The following is a 16,096-nucleotide window of genomic DNA, read 5'->3' as shown; positions in this document are numbered from 1 at the left end:
AAGCATCAATCCAGATACAATGCAACAACCAAGGTTATCAGTGAGGACAAAATAGAGTCAAAGATAGTCCCATAGATATTTAAAAACAAGACTGAAGGTCTAGAGCCATGCTAGCGTCTCTGTGAGGCTGTTTTTCAGGTTAACATCAGTATGCTAACAGTTTATCATGTTAATATGCTAATATATGCATCTCTAAATGCAAAGTACAGCTGTGTCGGATGGGAATGGTATTAGTTTTCTAGGTATTTGTCCGTTAATAATCACAAAGACCTGGGGATTTTAGTTGGACCAAAGTCTATCTATCTTGCTAAGAAAATAAAATTCACACTGGTCTTTTTGTACAGGCTAAAGTCCTGGTTTTCCATGGCATCAAGAAAACGCTTAGTTGTTATCAATTTCAGTGATACTATTTGCCTCACTGTCCACCTTGTCCAAACTTGACCCCCTGTATCACTCAGCCCTGAGGAATGTCACTAATTCTAGCTCCAGGACCCATCAATGTACCTCAATGCGTTGCATACAGCATGGTAGGATGGCCATACCTTACCTTGCGTAGGTTACAACACTGGTACATTTACATTTACAAAATATTTCACGTCAGTAGGATTATTCTTCTGGGAAACATGAATGTCTGATAGAGATATTTCATTTTGGACCAAAGCGGTGGACCAAAGCGGTGGACTCACTCATCAACATTTCCAAAGCCATGTCGCTAAGACACTTTTCAGTCAAAAACAAATACATCATGGACACTTAGTGCTGCTATACATTATTTCAACTATATGGTCAATGTTTTTCCATAATGTTTTTCCCACCCCTTACCTGGAGGACACTTAACTTTTCGAGTGGACTCTCCACGCGGGGCAAGCTGAGGAGAGGAATTCCGATCGGGGCCTCTCGACGCTGTGGGGGTGGAGGAGTTGGCATTGCTATCTGAGTTTGTTGGAAATTGTTGATCACACATGACACCTGATGGAGTGGAGAGCATAGAAAAAAGGTAAAAGAAAAAGGAGGGGTAAGATTCGCTCCACTGCACTACGAGATGAGGGATGGATTTTCTGGTGCATGAAATGCCTGTGTGCACAGGAACAGAAACTAAAGAGGACACTAGCTCTACATGGGAGGTATAGAAAGAGAGAAAGACATATTATGGGAGGAAAGAAAGGGATGAATCACAGGGATCACTTTGATCTTTATACCCTAGACGTTTTTCCCGAAAATACATTTTTTATTAAGCGAAGAGGTCCCAAGACCAAATTACACTATTTAAATGTACCATGGTAAAGATTCATCTCAGTCCATTCACATTCATAGATGTGAGAAAGTGTGTGTCATCTATCACACAGGCAGTAAGGCTCTTTCAAGCTCGCCTTAATCATCAGTTCATCCTCCATCCCTCCTGCCCCTCAGTATGTCCCACCTTTCTTTTACTGTCTATGGTCACACCACACTGCTCTCCCTTCTCTGATGCAATCCTTCCCCTCTCTCTTCATTATACTATCCTGCCTTACAAAGACAAAATGCAGTAACTAGCTATTTAGCCAAAATGAGTTAAGAGTAGATTTTAGAAGAATAGTATGCCACAGAAAGGAAAACAGCATGTAAAATTAACAGTAGCTACACACTCTGTCACAGAGCTAAAACAAGCAAGCTAGGCTAGGCTATATCAAGTTCAAGCTAACTGGTGAGATAGCCACAACTATACTGTTTCCTCATTCATTTATTTAAAGATAATTTTTGGGGGCATTTTGTCCATTAATTCCACAGGACAGATGAAGACATGACAGATAAGGGGCATGACATGCAGCAAAGGGGCCGCAGGTCAGAGTCGAACCCAGGGCCACTCCGTTGAGGAGTAACCTCTATATATGCGCACTTGCTCTACCAACTGAGCTAACCTGGCCACCCTCATTCATTTATTAATTAAATGCTTTCCCAATGCGTAGCTTTGAGAGAGAATTACTCATGTCCAAAACACTGATTTAGAATACACATGTCAATTATTAAATTGAGTGGTGCACTCTGATGCAGAACTTTCAACTTTCCCACTTTAATAAACTGACATCATTAGTTAGGTAATCCACATAACTACATGAGCCAGAGGCTAAAATTAACCATGATGAAGAGAAAAACCCAGCTAAACTCCTGCTAAAGCTAACTAGCTTACAGAAAAACGGTTAGGTCTACTGATATCCCAGGTTTTGACTCTAGTTAGATTCATGCCAGTTAGTGTTATTAAGCTACCTATGAGTCACATATTTAAATGTATTAAACTGTAAACAGATGTATTTTACTTATACTTGTATTATACTTTTAAATATAAATAATAACAGACAGACTGACATACAGCTAGCACAACAGATAGGCTTACTTAATCCCTATGAACCACGGACTGTAAAGTTTATATAGCACTTTTAAAAACACACACATGCGGTTAATTTTTTTAAACTAATTAAAGGAGCAGTGTGTAGGATTTAGGGGGACGGCATTAAAAGAGGAGGTCGAGCAGCACAGAACAGTTGAGCAGGATGAGCATGATTTAAAAGAAGCCATAATACAACACTCAATGGTGACAATATAATCGCAGAAGAAAAAACAGGTTATCTCAAGGTGGCTGAGTAAAAAAGGGAGACGAACAACGCATGTACTGGGGCTTTATCATGGGCTTTATAGGGGGTGGGTGCCATAAGGTTCTACCCCCTGATTGAGCGATGAGTTCAGAAATCTTTTTTAGGGTGCCGAGGCGGAGCCTCATGAGGGTAAACCAGTGGGGTAAACCAATAGTGAAGCCTGTTAGAGAGCGAAGTACATACAAAATAGAACTAAGAATTGTTGTGGGTCCTCTTGGTCCTCTTCCCACGGAGCCTGCCACATTTCTACAGTAGACCCGAACAGAACGGCAAACCAAACACTGGCTGTAGAGAGGGCATTTTGTGTTTATACGTTATCCGAAGGCCACCACTGAATGCTTGGAAAAGAAGAGGTGACGGGAGGGGTATTCAGTTGGTTGCAATCTGCAACCTCACCACTAGATGTCACTCTACACAATGCTCCTTTAAAATGGACAAAAGAGGTGAAAGAACACAGCTTGTTTGTATGTGTCTTCTCACTTCTGAAGATAATGAAAAAGCAGAGTTTAGTATTTAAGGTGTTATTTAGCTTATTTTATGTCATTGATAAATGAATCTGCTTAAATGTCATAAAAGCTAATAATAACATTACAACCTTTCCTATCAGAATAGGAGCCTTCCTATTCAAACACAGTTTGCAAGCCAGTCTAAAACTCTTTCGACCATTCTTTTAATTAACTTCACTGCATCTGTACTGCCCTCTTTGCCTTTGTAGGGCAACATCTTTTACTCTTGTCTTTCTACCCTTTTCCATCTATCTACCACCATCTCACCTCCCTCCAACCTTTTTTGATCCCTGAAATTACACCTATCTCTTTTTACAACCCTCCTTTCCCTCCCCATACCACCCTCCCTCCTGTCCTTCTCACCAGGAAGGCAGCAATGGCCCCTCCAGTGACAAACCCAGCCAGGACATCATTCCAGTGGTTTCTGTGTTCAGTCACCCTCACCACCCCCACCAGCACGGCCAGAGACAGCAGCACCAGGCACAGGGTGGGCTTGGTCAGACGCGTCCCTTTGGTCCGAAAGACCAGGGTCACGTACATCTGAAAGACAAATTTATATTGGAAATTAATCAGGTACAAATCTTCAGTCAGCCACCTGAGATAATTCAAACGGTGAACAGCTTGAATAAGCCACAAGAGGCCGCGCTCTGCAGTGATTTCAGAGCAGCTGAAGGGTTTGATAAAGTAAAAAAGAAAAAAAACAATGCCATGTTTATTCACTGCTTCTAAAAAATGACTGGAACACGGCACTGCAATTAAAGAGAGAACAAAGGCTCTGTGCAGCAGTACTTTAATCATAACTAGATGTTTCTATGGATGTAATAATAGAAACTCACATGCCCATGGTTTATCCTGGGAAAGGAGGTCATGGTGTTCAGGTGACTCCCTGTTCCTTTTTGATTGTGGAATGAGTTTTTTTTTTTTTTTTTACAAATTACATCTTTACTCATGTAAAACTTTGTGTACACTAAAGTGATTGAAAAAATGTGATAAATAATTAAGCAATAAAGTCCTCTTTGTTATATCTTTATTCACACTGAGATTATAGCCATCATTTAATAGTATTATGTAAACTGACCAATCAGAAATTGGCCAGCTGTGAGGCCAGTAGCTGTCAGTCGTAAAGAAAGCACTTAATCCTTCCCTTTGGAAGAATATAGTTTTGTTTCTGTCGTGTCTTTATTGTCTCATGTCTGTCGAGGTAACTTTTCTGACACCTCCTGCTTAAAACCCAAAAAGTAAGAAGTATTGTGCAACATTGTTAGCTTTCTTCAGAAACTTTGGTACTCCTTGCTATTAGGTCAACCTTTATAAAGGGCGGATATGTTGTAACTTAAAGCTTCAGCGTGTAACTTTTGTATAATAACGAACATCCGTTAAATTCAAGCCACACAAAACTCTCTCTGTATTTCTCAGTATGGCTATGTTCAGAAAATGGTGTAGTTCGGCGACTTTCGTGCGCGGGAGCTCCAGTGAAGATAATTACCTCTTCTGAAGAGTCCATCATGTTTTTTGAATCCTCTGTGTCTTCCTTGGCTACTAGCAACTGTGTGGAGGAGGGGTGGGGGGTGGTGCACGACCATGGAAGGCTTGTGTCATGTGGATGCGCTGACAGTGGTGTTACTTAGAATTCCTCATTGGGGAGACAGAAACTACGCACTATAGCTTTAAAGTTGTATTAATGGTAAATAAATCATATAATACTGATGCTTTATAAATCAGTTAAGAAAAACTTTTGGGCTGCCAGGTTGTAAATTTTGTTTAAAGTTATTCTTTCTAATGGCTCTTAACTGATGAGGAAAGCATTAAATGATTTACCAAAACTTTTTTTCTAAGTTGTTTTACTTCTGCTCTAGTAACATTTTAGCAAAGCAAAAGTATGCCTAGTGGCACACTTTACAGTATTTGTTTGACCAACACAAAAGTCAGGCATCAACATACACAACATCATCATCATATCCCACAATATCTCTGGTGTGTCTCCCGCCCCCCATCGCCCCCCAAAAGTTCCCTACCACTGTGTAGATAGCGGAATAAAAGCTGAGCGCTGCGTCTTTGGAAGGGAAGGATTTGCGGGCGGACGCCACCAGGTATGGGTTTCCTGTGCAGGCTCGGCGCTCTGCGATGTAGTGCAGTGGAGACTGGCAGCCCAGAGCCGTGTAGTTTGGCCTGCAGGCAGACAGGAAGTGAGGCGTCTGGTTTCCTGTCACCACTTGACCTGCATTGGCAAAGATGGTGGTGGTGAAGAGGCCAAAGGAGTAGACACCTATGTAAAAAAAAAAAAAAGAGAGACAAAGTGAGAAATTGAAAAAAGTGTGTGTATGTAAACTCAAAATAAGTGAATCAAATGAAACTAGTAAGAGTCAGAAACAAGCACTTAAATGGGAATGAAATGCTTGCGCTGACTGTTAACTGTGTGGGAGTGATAGGCCAGACAGACATAGCCTTTTGTTTTATGCTTTATATCTACAGTCCATCACTTTACATTTTTAATTATGATAAATAAATACAGGCTACAGAGATACTCAAAAAAAGATCACAGGACATAAAGAGAGGGGAAATGAGTCCACAGGAGACCCACACTAAGGACAAGGGCTCTTTCTAACCTCATGTTAGAGGACTACTGGTGTAAATCCAAATGAGCCTTGGTCCCAGAGAACACAGGCTCTATTGAGTCAAAGCTAAAGAACCTCTGATATTTAGAACTATAACTGACCCAGAAAACGTACGATCCTTCGGAGGAGAGGGTTGAAATAACAGCAGTCAGCGGTCACTATGGTCTTCTCCTGAGCTCCCTCTGCCTTCACAAAGAAACTGGTCACTTCCCCAATCAGAATCTGGGACAGAAAAAGAGACAAACAGTCAAACAGAAAGCTAAATCAGCTTCACTGAATATTCTGTCAGTTAAATATGGTGCGCAGCAAAATTATTCATGAGTGTTCCTCCCTCAGCCTTGCAACCATTACGTTTTTCCTTGGCCAGCCTGCTTTATGTTTCCCTCACCATTTGGCCGATTTTATGCTGCTTTAGTAAATCCCAACATTAATACCTCCCATTCACCACATCAGTGGGAGTCTGTCGACCTCAATGTCTCATAGACCTATCTCTCCATTTCTCTTTTTTATCTGTACACATTAACTGCAGCTCTATTAAAACCATGACTACACTTTGATTAATAATGTCATGCGGGTTAATACCCTCAAAAGCGAGCACTGTGGGTTTGCCAGATAACATAAATCTAACACATCTTATACTATTTTCATGAAATATTTGAAATGTATTAACAAATGTTTTACCCCACCCTGATCACACCTCCATTATATGTTTACTATTATAGCCTTGACACATTTAAACCAATGGAAATTTCAGACTCTTTTCTTCTCCGGAGTTGCCCAGGGTGTGAGGCGCCGGGCGGGTGTGGGGATACTCACAAGCCCCCGGCTGAGCGCCGCTGTGTTGGAGTTTACCCCGGTGGACGAGAGGGTCGCCTCCCTACGCCTGCGGGTTGTGGGGGGGAAAACTCTGACTGTTGTTTGTGCATATGCACCAAACAGGAGTTCGGAGTATTCGGCCTTCTTGGAGACCTTGACTGGAGTCCTGCATGGGGCTCCAGTGGGGGACTCCATTGTTCTGCTGGGGGACTTCAACGCACACGTGGGCAATGATGGAGACACCTGGAGAGGCGTGATTGGGAGGAACGGCCTCCCTGATCTAAACCAGAGTGGTTGTTTGTTGTTGGACTTCTGTGCTAGTCATGGATTGTCTATAACGAACACCATGTTCGAACATAGGGATGCTCATAAGTGTACCTGGTACCAGAGCACCCTAGGCCGAAGGTCAATGATCGATTTCATAATCGTTTCATCTGATCTGAGGCCGTATGTTTTGGACACTGGGTGAAGAGAGGGGCAGAGCTGTCAACCGATCACCATCTGGTGGTGAGTTGGGTCAGGGGTGGGGGAAGACTCTGGACAGACCTGGTAAGCCCAAACGTGTAGTGCGGGTAAATTGGGAACGTCTGGAGGAGGCCCCTGTCCGACAGACTTTCAACTCACACCTCCGGGCGGAGCTTTTCGTGCATCCCTGTGGAGGCTGGGGCATTGAACCCGAGTGGACAATGTTCAAAGTTTCCATTGCTGAAGCTGCGGCGAGGAGCTGTGGTCTTAGGATCTTAGGTGCCTCAAGGGGCGGTAACCCACGAACACCGTGGTGGACACCAGTGGTCAGGGAAGCCGTCCGACTGAAGAAGGAGTCTTTCCGGGATATGTTATCTCGGAGGACTCCGGAGGCGGTTGCAGGGTACCGAGGGGTCCGGCGGGCTGCAGCCTCTGCCGTGAAAGAGGCAAAGCAGCGGGTGTGGGAGAAGTTTGGAGAAGACATGGAGAAGGACTTTCGGTCGGCACCAAAGTGTTTCTGGAAAACTGTTCGCCACCTCAGGAGGGGAAGCGGGGAACCATCCAAGCTGTGTACAGTAAGGATGGGACACTGTTGACCTCCACTGAGGAGGTAATAGGGCGGTGGAAGGAGCACTTTGAGGAACTCCTGAATCCGACTAATCGCCCTCTATGTTAGAGGCAGAGCTGGAGGATAACGGGGGATTGTCGCCGATTTCCCAGGCGGAAGTCACTGATGTAGTCAAACAACTACACAGTGGCAAAGCCCCGGGATTGATGAGATCCGTCCAGAAATGCTCAAGGCTCTGGGTGTGGAGGGGCTGTCCTGGTTGACACGCCTCTTCAACATTGCGTGGAAGTCTGGGACGGTGCCAAAGGAGTGGCAGACTGGGGTGGTGGTTCCTCTTTTTAAAAAGGGGACCAGAGGGTGTGTGCCAATTATAGGGGTATCACACTTCTCAGCCTCCCTGGTAAAGTCTACTCCAAGGTGCTGGAAAGGAGGGTTCGGCCGATAGTCGAACCTCGGGTTGAGGAGGAACAATGCGGATTCCGTCCCTGGTCGTGGAACAACGGACCAGCTCTTCACTCTCGCAAGGATCCTGGAGGGAGCCTGGGAGTATGCCCAACCGGTCTACATGTGTTTTGTGGATTTGGAGAAGGCGTATGACCGGGTCCCCCGGGAGATACTGTGGGAGGTGCTGCGGGAGTATGGGGTGAGGGGGTCTCTACTCAGGGCCATCCAATCTCTGTATGACCAAAGTGAGAGCTGTGTCCGGGTTCTCGGTAGTAAGTCGGACTCGTTTCAGGTGAGGGTTGGCCTCCGCCAGGGCTGCGCTTTGTCACCAATCCTGTTTGTAATATTTATGGACAGGATATCGAGGCGTAGTCGGGGTGGGGAGGGGTTGCAGTTTGGTGGGCTGGGGATCTCATCGCTGCTCTTTGCAGATGATGTGGTCCTGATGGCATCATCGGCCTGCGACCTTCAGCACTCACTGGATCGGTTCGCAACCGAGTGTGAAGCGGTTGGGATGAGGATCAGCACCTCTAAATCGGAGGCCATGGTTCTCAGCAGGAAACCGATGGAATGCCTTCTCCAGGTAGGGAATGAGTCCTTACCCCAAGTGAAGGAGTTCAAGTACCTTGGGGTTTTGTTCGCGAGTGAGGGGACAATGGAGCGGGAGATTGGTCGGAGAATCGGGCGCAGCGGGTGCGGTATTGCATTCAATCTATCGCACTGTTGTGGACGAAAAGAGAGCTGAGCCAGAAGGCAAAGCTCTCGATCTACCGGTCAGTTTTCGTTCCTACCCTCACCTATGGTCATGAAGGCTGGGTCATGACCGAAAGAACGAGATCCAGGGTACAAGCGGCCGAAATGGGTTTCCTCAGGAGGGTGGCTGGCGTCTCCCTTAGAGATAGGGTGAGAAGCTCAGTCATCCGTGAGGAGCTCGGAGAGAGCCGCTGCTCCTTTGCGTCGAAAGGAGCCAGTTGAGGTGGTTCGGGCATCTGGTAAGGATGCCCCTGGGCGCCTCCCTAGGGAGGTGTTCCAGGCACGCCCAGCTGGGAGGAGGCCTCGGGAAGACCCAGGACTAGGTGGAGGGATTATATCTCCAACCTGGCCTGGGAACGCCTCGATCCCCAGTCGGAGCTGGTTAATGTTGCTCGGGAAAGGGAAGTTTGGGGTCCCCTGCTGGAGCTGCTCCCCCCGCGACCCGACACCGGATAAGCGGACGAAGATGGATGGAAATTTCAGTGAGAGCTGTGGCACTTGTGTGTCAACAGAAATTATGTCTTTGGAGTATGACGCGACCCGAGTGCTGCAAAGCTATGCAGCCCTGAAGTCATGTGTGTCGGTGAAAGTGGTTCTGGGTTCCTTCAGACATCATTTCAAGGTTGTTTTTGCAGTGATCTGCTCACCTTCTGCATAAATCCACAGTAACACTTACTACAAAGTTCTGGCACTCCACAAATTCTTATAGACAGCCAGGTACATTCGATCATTAACTGACAAGAAAGAACACTGCATTTTTGGTTCTTTTATACAAAGTGAAAACCTCACCTCGAGTATATGGCATGGTAGTGAGCTTTTTTGATAAATAAACAAGGCGAGACAATGAGTAACATTTTAACCTGTTCAAACAACTGTCAAGATGTCGTGGAGCAAATCTCCTATTAGGTTAACACTTACTGGACAGCCTCAAGGTGAGATTGTGTGTAAAATGAAACTGCTAAAGCTCTACAAACAAACTATAAAGAAAGAAAAAAAATCTACAGAGAATTGAAATGTTCTTAAAAAACTGGCGTACGATAAGAATTTGCTTGAGTATTCTCTTCAACGAGGAAACACAAGTTTTAGTATGTGTCATTTTTTATTTCTGCAGGAAGGTTTGTGTGCAGGGTCAGCTATAAGTCATTATTCCTGGAGCTGATGGAGGATTTGGCACTTTGCTTATGACAGGGTGTATGGATAACAAAGACTAGAACGCTGGATTATTTGCAGCACATTTTTACCTCCAGGCTGCTCCAAATTCACATCACCCACTGCCCATGATGAAAATGACTCCATACTCCCACCAACGGTACAACTGAAAGCCTTAAGAAAAAGCAAGATGAATGGGTATCAGGTTTGGATGTATGCTAATGTTTTATAGTAAAAGCAGTGTTCATTATGTTCGATTGTTACGGTCTAGAATTGGCTTGATGCTAAAATTTGTATACAACTGTTAATCTCTTACATCCGTTAGCTGACAGTCATTGTACAGCCCCCAAATGCACAACAATACAACAGTATATAGATTAGATCCATCTTATTGTTTGGAACCTGAATGGCACAGCCTGGTCTGACACACAGGCTTAGTTATCATCCCTTTTTTCAGTCATTTCTTGGGTCAATCTTGTTTTTTTCTTTTTTAACTTCATTTGGGCAGGGACTGTGTTCATTCATCCTCTCCTGCAATGTCTCCTGCAGAGAGCTAGATGATGCCTATCAGTCCCAAAGTGCAAGCTTCCTGTTATGCAACAGAAACAGACTTGGCCTTATATACACTCTACAGCAGGTACTGTGAACAAATGGTCCTACTTGTCCCAGTGAGTATTAAATGTAAAATTCAGTGGGCTGCCTGAACCTGTTGAGCCCGGTCTGTGCTTATAAAGTATGGTTACAATGAGTTACATTGAGAAAGCAACACTACAGAGGTCTTGGTTTCCACAGGCCTCAGATTTTCAGAGAGGCTGTTGCAGAGCTTTGAGCTGTAGGAAACGAAAGCAGTCTTCCCTCAATTGTTTGAACTGGATTTATGTGGTATAAAATTAAATCAGAGCATCTGTGACCTGTACCAGAACATGTGAGGTGATTATATACTCAGAGAACAAGACACCATGAAGAAAGTAACATTGCAGTGTCTCTACCACAGAAAATACTGTGTGACCAACTTTAACTTTAAAGATTGACGTGTGCTCTCATCTTGGCTCATGTTAAAACTCTGGTAGTCTATATCTTTGACGTTACACTTCCGGGATCGATCCAGTGCAGCAGAAAATTCAGCCGGATGCATGTATTTTCTGTTTCCTTCCGCTTTCTTTGTGTTGGAATTTTAAATTCGGTGGATTTATGAGGACTATTGTTGACTGCTCCTCAGATCTCTGCATGGTAAATGGAGACAGCGAGCTGGACTATCTGTCCAATCTGAGTTGTCTCTCGCACAACTATTTTGCAGCGGCTCTGTGCGGATCTTAGCGCCGCCCATGACAATTCTGACTGGTTTAAAGAAATGTCATTAAACCAGAGCACGTTTTCATCCCATCCCCGAATACTATGTGGAGTAGCCAGACTGGCAAAGTGAGACTAAAACTCTGGCAACAGTGTTCTGAAGAAGCTGTTACTGTCCTGATGTATTTCTGGGAGATGTTCTTGTGAAGTGAGTGCGGAGGAGAATAAGAGGAAGAAAAGCAGTGGAGGAGACAGCAGCCACTGATGATAGTCAGCAAGCAACCAAAGGGGCAGAAGGCGCAAGAGACTTGCAAATGATTTTTGTTGGCAATTAATCACCATGAAACTGAGATTACAGATGAAAGAACAGAGGCTGATAAGATAATTCAAACTAAAGACTCATTCTAAACTTCCCAAACTGGTTTCAACAGCTGTCTTTGTGGCAGCGTGGTTAAAACAAGTTTAAGTGGTGTGCATTACAACAGGAAGATTCATACAACAGAATTTCTTTTAGAGTTATAACTAGCATAACCTCAAAATGGAAGACATCTCTGCTGGGCGGCCGGATGTGTAACCAAAACAGCTGCTGCAGCAACAGACCTAATTAACACCCACGACGTGTACTAAATAGCTGCAGCACGTACATATCCATACACAATGGCCAAAACATAAATGCAGTGATGTTGAAAACAGTGACAAAGAAAGCGAATGAATAGTGTTGAAATATCTGTATTTGTCAACAACTGGAGCTGATTCTTTTAACGTTCCTTAAACAAACCCAGGCAGGACTGCTTCGTCCCGATTTCTGTGAAACTGTGAAACATTAACTCTTTGAAAATGTTAGCCAATTCTCAAGACTTTGCTTTTTACTAGATTGTCAGGTTGCACAGTGACAATAAAACATTTTCTAGAACAAGCCGACATTCATGTTTTTCACTCCATATTTGGATTCAACAGCGTGGAGCCTGAGGCCCCTGATGATTCCTTGAAGGCAACATCAAACCGAAGGAATGAAATTCAGAGAGAGTGAAGGGCATGTAGGAACACAGGGGGAGGGATTTTGTTGAGAACTTGTCAATGATATAGAAGCTCCTGGTGTAGCGCTGACTTGTTGAAACATGTATTTGAGGGTTTACATTTTAATGAATTATTCATTTTGCTTTAGAGCTTGTTGTATTGTATAAAGCTAAAAGATCGGACACAGAATCGTCTTGTTACTCCTTCTCTGGCACGTTCTCTCACTGTGATGGAGCATGAAGTCTACGTCCTCATCAGGGAGGTTGCCATGTCCACTCCTTTATCATTTGCTCAATTACTTTTTTCAACTACTTCCAAGCTACATTCATGGGCTCCCATTGAGTTGTTATATGCTACATTTCTCCCACAGCCATGTATTCAAAAGTAGCTAGCATCAATACTAATCCCTTTTCATACTGATCTCACTGAAAGGTCACTTCCTGCTGTTCCACTTTAATCACAATAAAAGGTCCGTAATAGAAATAAATAAAATGTATTGATAGCACTGGGGTTTGAAGTAACCTTGGTTTTCTCCAGCAGCTTGTAATTCTAAGTCTCTGTGTAGTGATCAATATACATGCAAAGCGGAAAAGCTACAATCGTTTGGTCTTTTACTGAATGTTATCAGCTTGCAGATATTTAAAGCCTCTGAACACCCACACAGGTAATTTCAGTTATTCTGGCTGATTAGACCTCTGCTCAGGTTAAAGGGGGGCTGCAGCTCAGATGGGAATTTATTAGGTCACAAATCTTTTATAATGAAAAGAATGATAAAGCTGCAATTTGTCCTGCAACAGGTGCAACAAAGCTAACATAACATTCAGGAACATGTCAATCAATCAGTCTAAACACACCCACACGGTCCTGGGAAGAGGTCCAATTAACCAGATTAAATGAAAACGCCTGTGTGGGTGTTCAGGGCCTTTAACAGATTTTTTCACGGCAGCTCTGCATTTATTTAGACATCTAAGTAACAGTCAGGACAGGAAGTTTAATGTTCTGCACCTGATACTGACAGCTTTCTACTAGCATGAGCCTGGGTTTTTGGTTTATTTTTGTATGTTCTTCTCATGTGTCATGTCTTGGTTTACTTCCAGCCTTGTGTGTTTTCCTGCCTTTGTGATTGTCTGCCCCACCCTGATGTGTTTCACCTCTTGTGTCACCTGTCCCTCGTTACCACCCTCCTCTCCTGTGTATATTAGTCTAGTGTTCTCTTGTTCGGGTTGTCTGTGTTTGTTCCTGGCGCTCAGTGTATCTTCCTAGTGTGTAGTTTCTTCCAGTGTTTTGTCTTTCTAGTGTTTCTGGATTTTCTTTTGCTGCCTGCCTGATTTTGATTCAGCATTTTGTTGTTAAAGCTTGCTTTTTCTATCAACCTGCCTCCTACATTTGGATCCCCCTTTTGAACTCGCAAACTGTGACATATACTTAACGAATGCCTTGAATTGATATTTGTTCATGCGCACTTGTTACATGTCTTCTGAGCCATCGTAATGGCGTTAACAGAAAACGAATAACATCCATGGGATGGGATTCCTATTCTCTCACTGTTTTAAATAGCAATCTCACAAATATGTCACCGGAAAGTTCTCCTGAGTTAGCGACCAGCTGGTGAACATAGTGAAGCATATAGCAGCTGAAGAGCCAAATGATACCCTCAGAGTTGATGGAGACCAAAACCGAGCTAAAAGGAGGGCGAATATTGAACTTACATTCGTCAGGTGTGTAGAAACACAACCCCAAATGAAAGCTAAAGTTGATCTGTGTCTGTCAGATGTGTAAATGCATTAATGCTGTGGTCTTATGACCTGCAATTTGCATTCCACATCTTTTTTCAAGTAATAAATTATTATAAATTTTGATTAAGTACATTTTAAGGCATCACATACACCACTAGCACCAGGATGTTTATGCTAACATACAATGTGCTGTTATGGAATGTATTATGATTAATAAATAGTCGAGAAAAGAGCCTATGTATTGCAAATATACATAAAACATACTGTTTAAAGTTTTTTACACTGAATAATCATCGTGAAACATTGTTTAGAATCAAACATGACAATAATATACCGTCTTGCTTTATTCTGCAGTGTGGCTCACTGTCTGCCTGCTTACATTCAGACCACAGCTTCATCTCAGAACTTCTCTCAAACCTACATAAAAACAAAGGGTCATATGCACTAATATAAAGTTAATGAAAAAAAGGTATGAGTTTGTGTGTATGTGTGAGAGAAGAACGATTGTTTAAGAGACAAGATGATCAGACAATAAGTGGGGAGAAATTAGAAAAAAAAGCCACAATTTAGAGGAGGAAGATTGGATGGGTCTACATTCAGCGATCCTGAAATAAAAAAAAACAAAAACAGATTTCCTCTGCTTCAAATGTAATAGGCTGCCTATGTAAAGGAGGAGAGGATGGTAATTTGAGCTGAAATACACTCTGTCCATACTGAGGGCTCAGCATTCAGTCTGTGGATATTACTTTTTAAACAGTGCATGGTCAAACTTTTGTCACAACAAAATGTGCAAGCAAAGAAATGCCAGAGCAGCCTCTAGTTACCAACTAAATAAATGTAATGCCGTGCAAGTCTTCTCTTCTGGCAGTGTGGGAACTTATTGTCATCAGTTCTTCTCTCCCCTCATCTAAACTCATTTAATTAAATGGTCTGTCAGTTATATTAAACTGGAATTAAATCAACAAACAACTAGAAACAATAGTGCAGCAACCCTCGAGTCTCTCTCCAAACCAGCTTTTTAGAAAATAGTTACAAACTCAAAATGGGTCATGATCCTGGTTTGAATTCCCCGATAAATAACATATTAGTCACCATGATTGTGAACTAAAACACTGAAATAGTCAGTGTTGACAGATCCTGGTTGACACGAGGATACTTCACTCTTGAGTAAGAGTAAGATCATTTAAAGCAGATGCTTCTGTTTGATAAGGGAAATAAAAATGCATCCAGTTTCAGGTGCTGTGATAGTATTGAAGTAGCCAGTGAAATATGTTTTCCTAACATCTAAATGCACAAGGCTGATTATGAGAGCCAACGGGTTCAACAATAACTTTGAAACTATATTATAATTTCTAAAAGTAGTGGAAGCTAAAGTTTTATTCTCTACTGGAAATCAGCTGGAACAATGTAAAAAAATCACTTGGCAGCCAAATAGATTGGAATAGATGTTGACTGTGTTCTGGAGGCAATCGCTATGCTTTTTTTTATGCCGCATTTATTTCACCCTCGGAAAGTCAGAGTGGTAAAGAGGGATCTCAACTCGTTAGAGGAGATGGTGTGATTAAGATACAGGCAGACGTTTGTGTGTAAACATCTGAAGAAAGAGAAAGGGATGAGAAGAAAGAGACATGATGGAGAACAGAAAATAGGGCGGGAGAGAGTTGGAGTTGATGGAAAAGGGAAGATGAGAATGACTGATACAAACCTTCTAAGAGAGCAGAGATCAGTGTCTCCTTCGTTGAGAAAAGTAGTGCACGTGTTTGTGCACAAACGTGTGTGTGTGTGTGTGTGTGTGTGTGTGTGGAAGCTGTTAGTGAGAGTCTTTCATCAAGAGGATAGAAACTCTGGTTTTCCAACTCTGACAACTATATTATTATATAGATAAGTTGAAAGGGTGAGGGGGGACCCAGAGGAAGAAGAACACATGAATGTGTTTGTAGGAGAGTGATAGGAGAAACTCTGGAGGCTGAGTGCAACTTAATTGGCTTTCTTTGATTTTCTATCTTTTTGTGACAAGTTGACGGTTGATTGTAGGATGTTCTCTTTGCTTTCGTGAGCGTGACTCCAAACAAGCGTGTGTGTGTGTGTGTGTGTGTGTGTGTGTGTG

At 43.1% G+C, this 16,096-nt stretch overlaps 1 protein-coding gene across 2 annotated transcripts in view; it reads right to left on the bottom strand.

Moving 5' to 3' along the window:
* plppr2b (phospholipid phosphatase related 2b) overlaps positions 1–16,096 on the bottom strand; it is a 56,369-nt gene that overhangs the window by 2,175 nt on the left and 38,098 nt on the right. The window contains exons 5-8 of one of the 2 annotated variants that reach the window (XM_028600502.1): positions 5,853–5,973; positions 5,152–5,402; positions 3,500–3,676; positions 839–969 (exon numbers count right to left, since the gene is read on the bottom strand). In XM_028600502.1, coding sequence (XP_028456303.1) covers positions 839–969; positions 3,500–3,676; positions 5,152–5,402; positions 5,853–5,973 — 680 coding nt within the window. Of the gene's footprint in view, positions 1–822; positions 970–3,499; positions 3,677–5,151; positions 5,403–5,852; positions 5,974–16,096 lie in introns of both variants that reach the window. The other variant, XM_028600508.1, reaches the window with a different exon arrangement.

The sequence above is a fragment of the Perca flavescens genome, chromosome 2 (assembly GCF_004354835.1).
Source record: "Perca flavescens isolate YP-PL-M2 chromosome 2, PFLA_1.0, whole genome shotgun sequence".
NCBI lineage: Eukaryota > Metazoa > Chordata > Actinopteri > Perciformes > Percidae > Perca > Perca flavescens.
The sequence above is the reverse complement of the archived record's forward strand: the minus strand, read 5'-3'. Positions and strand labels throughout refer to the sequence as shown.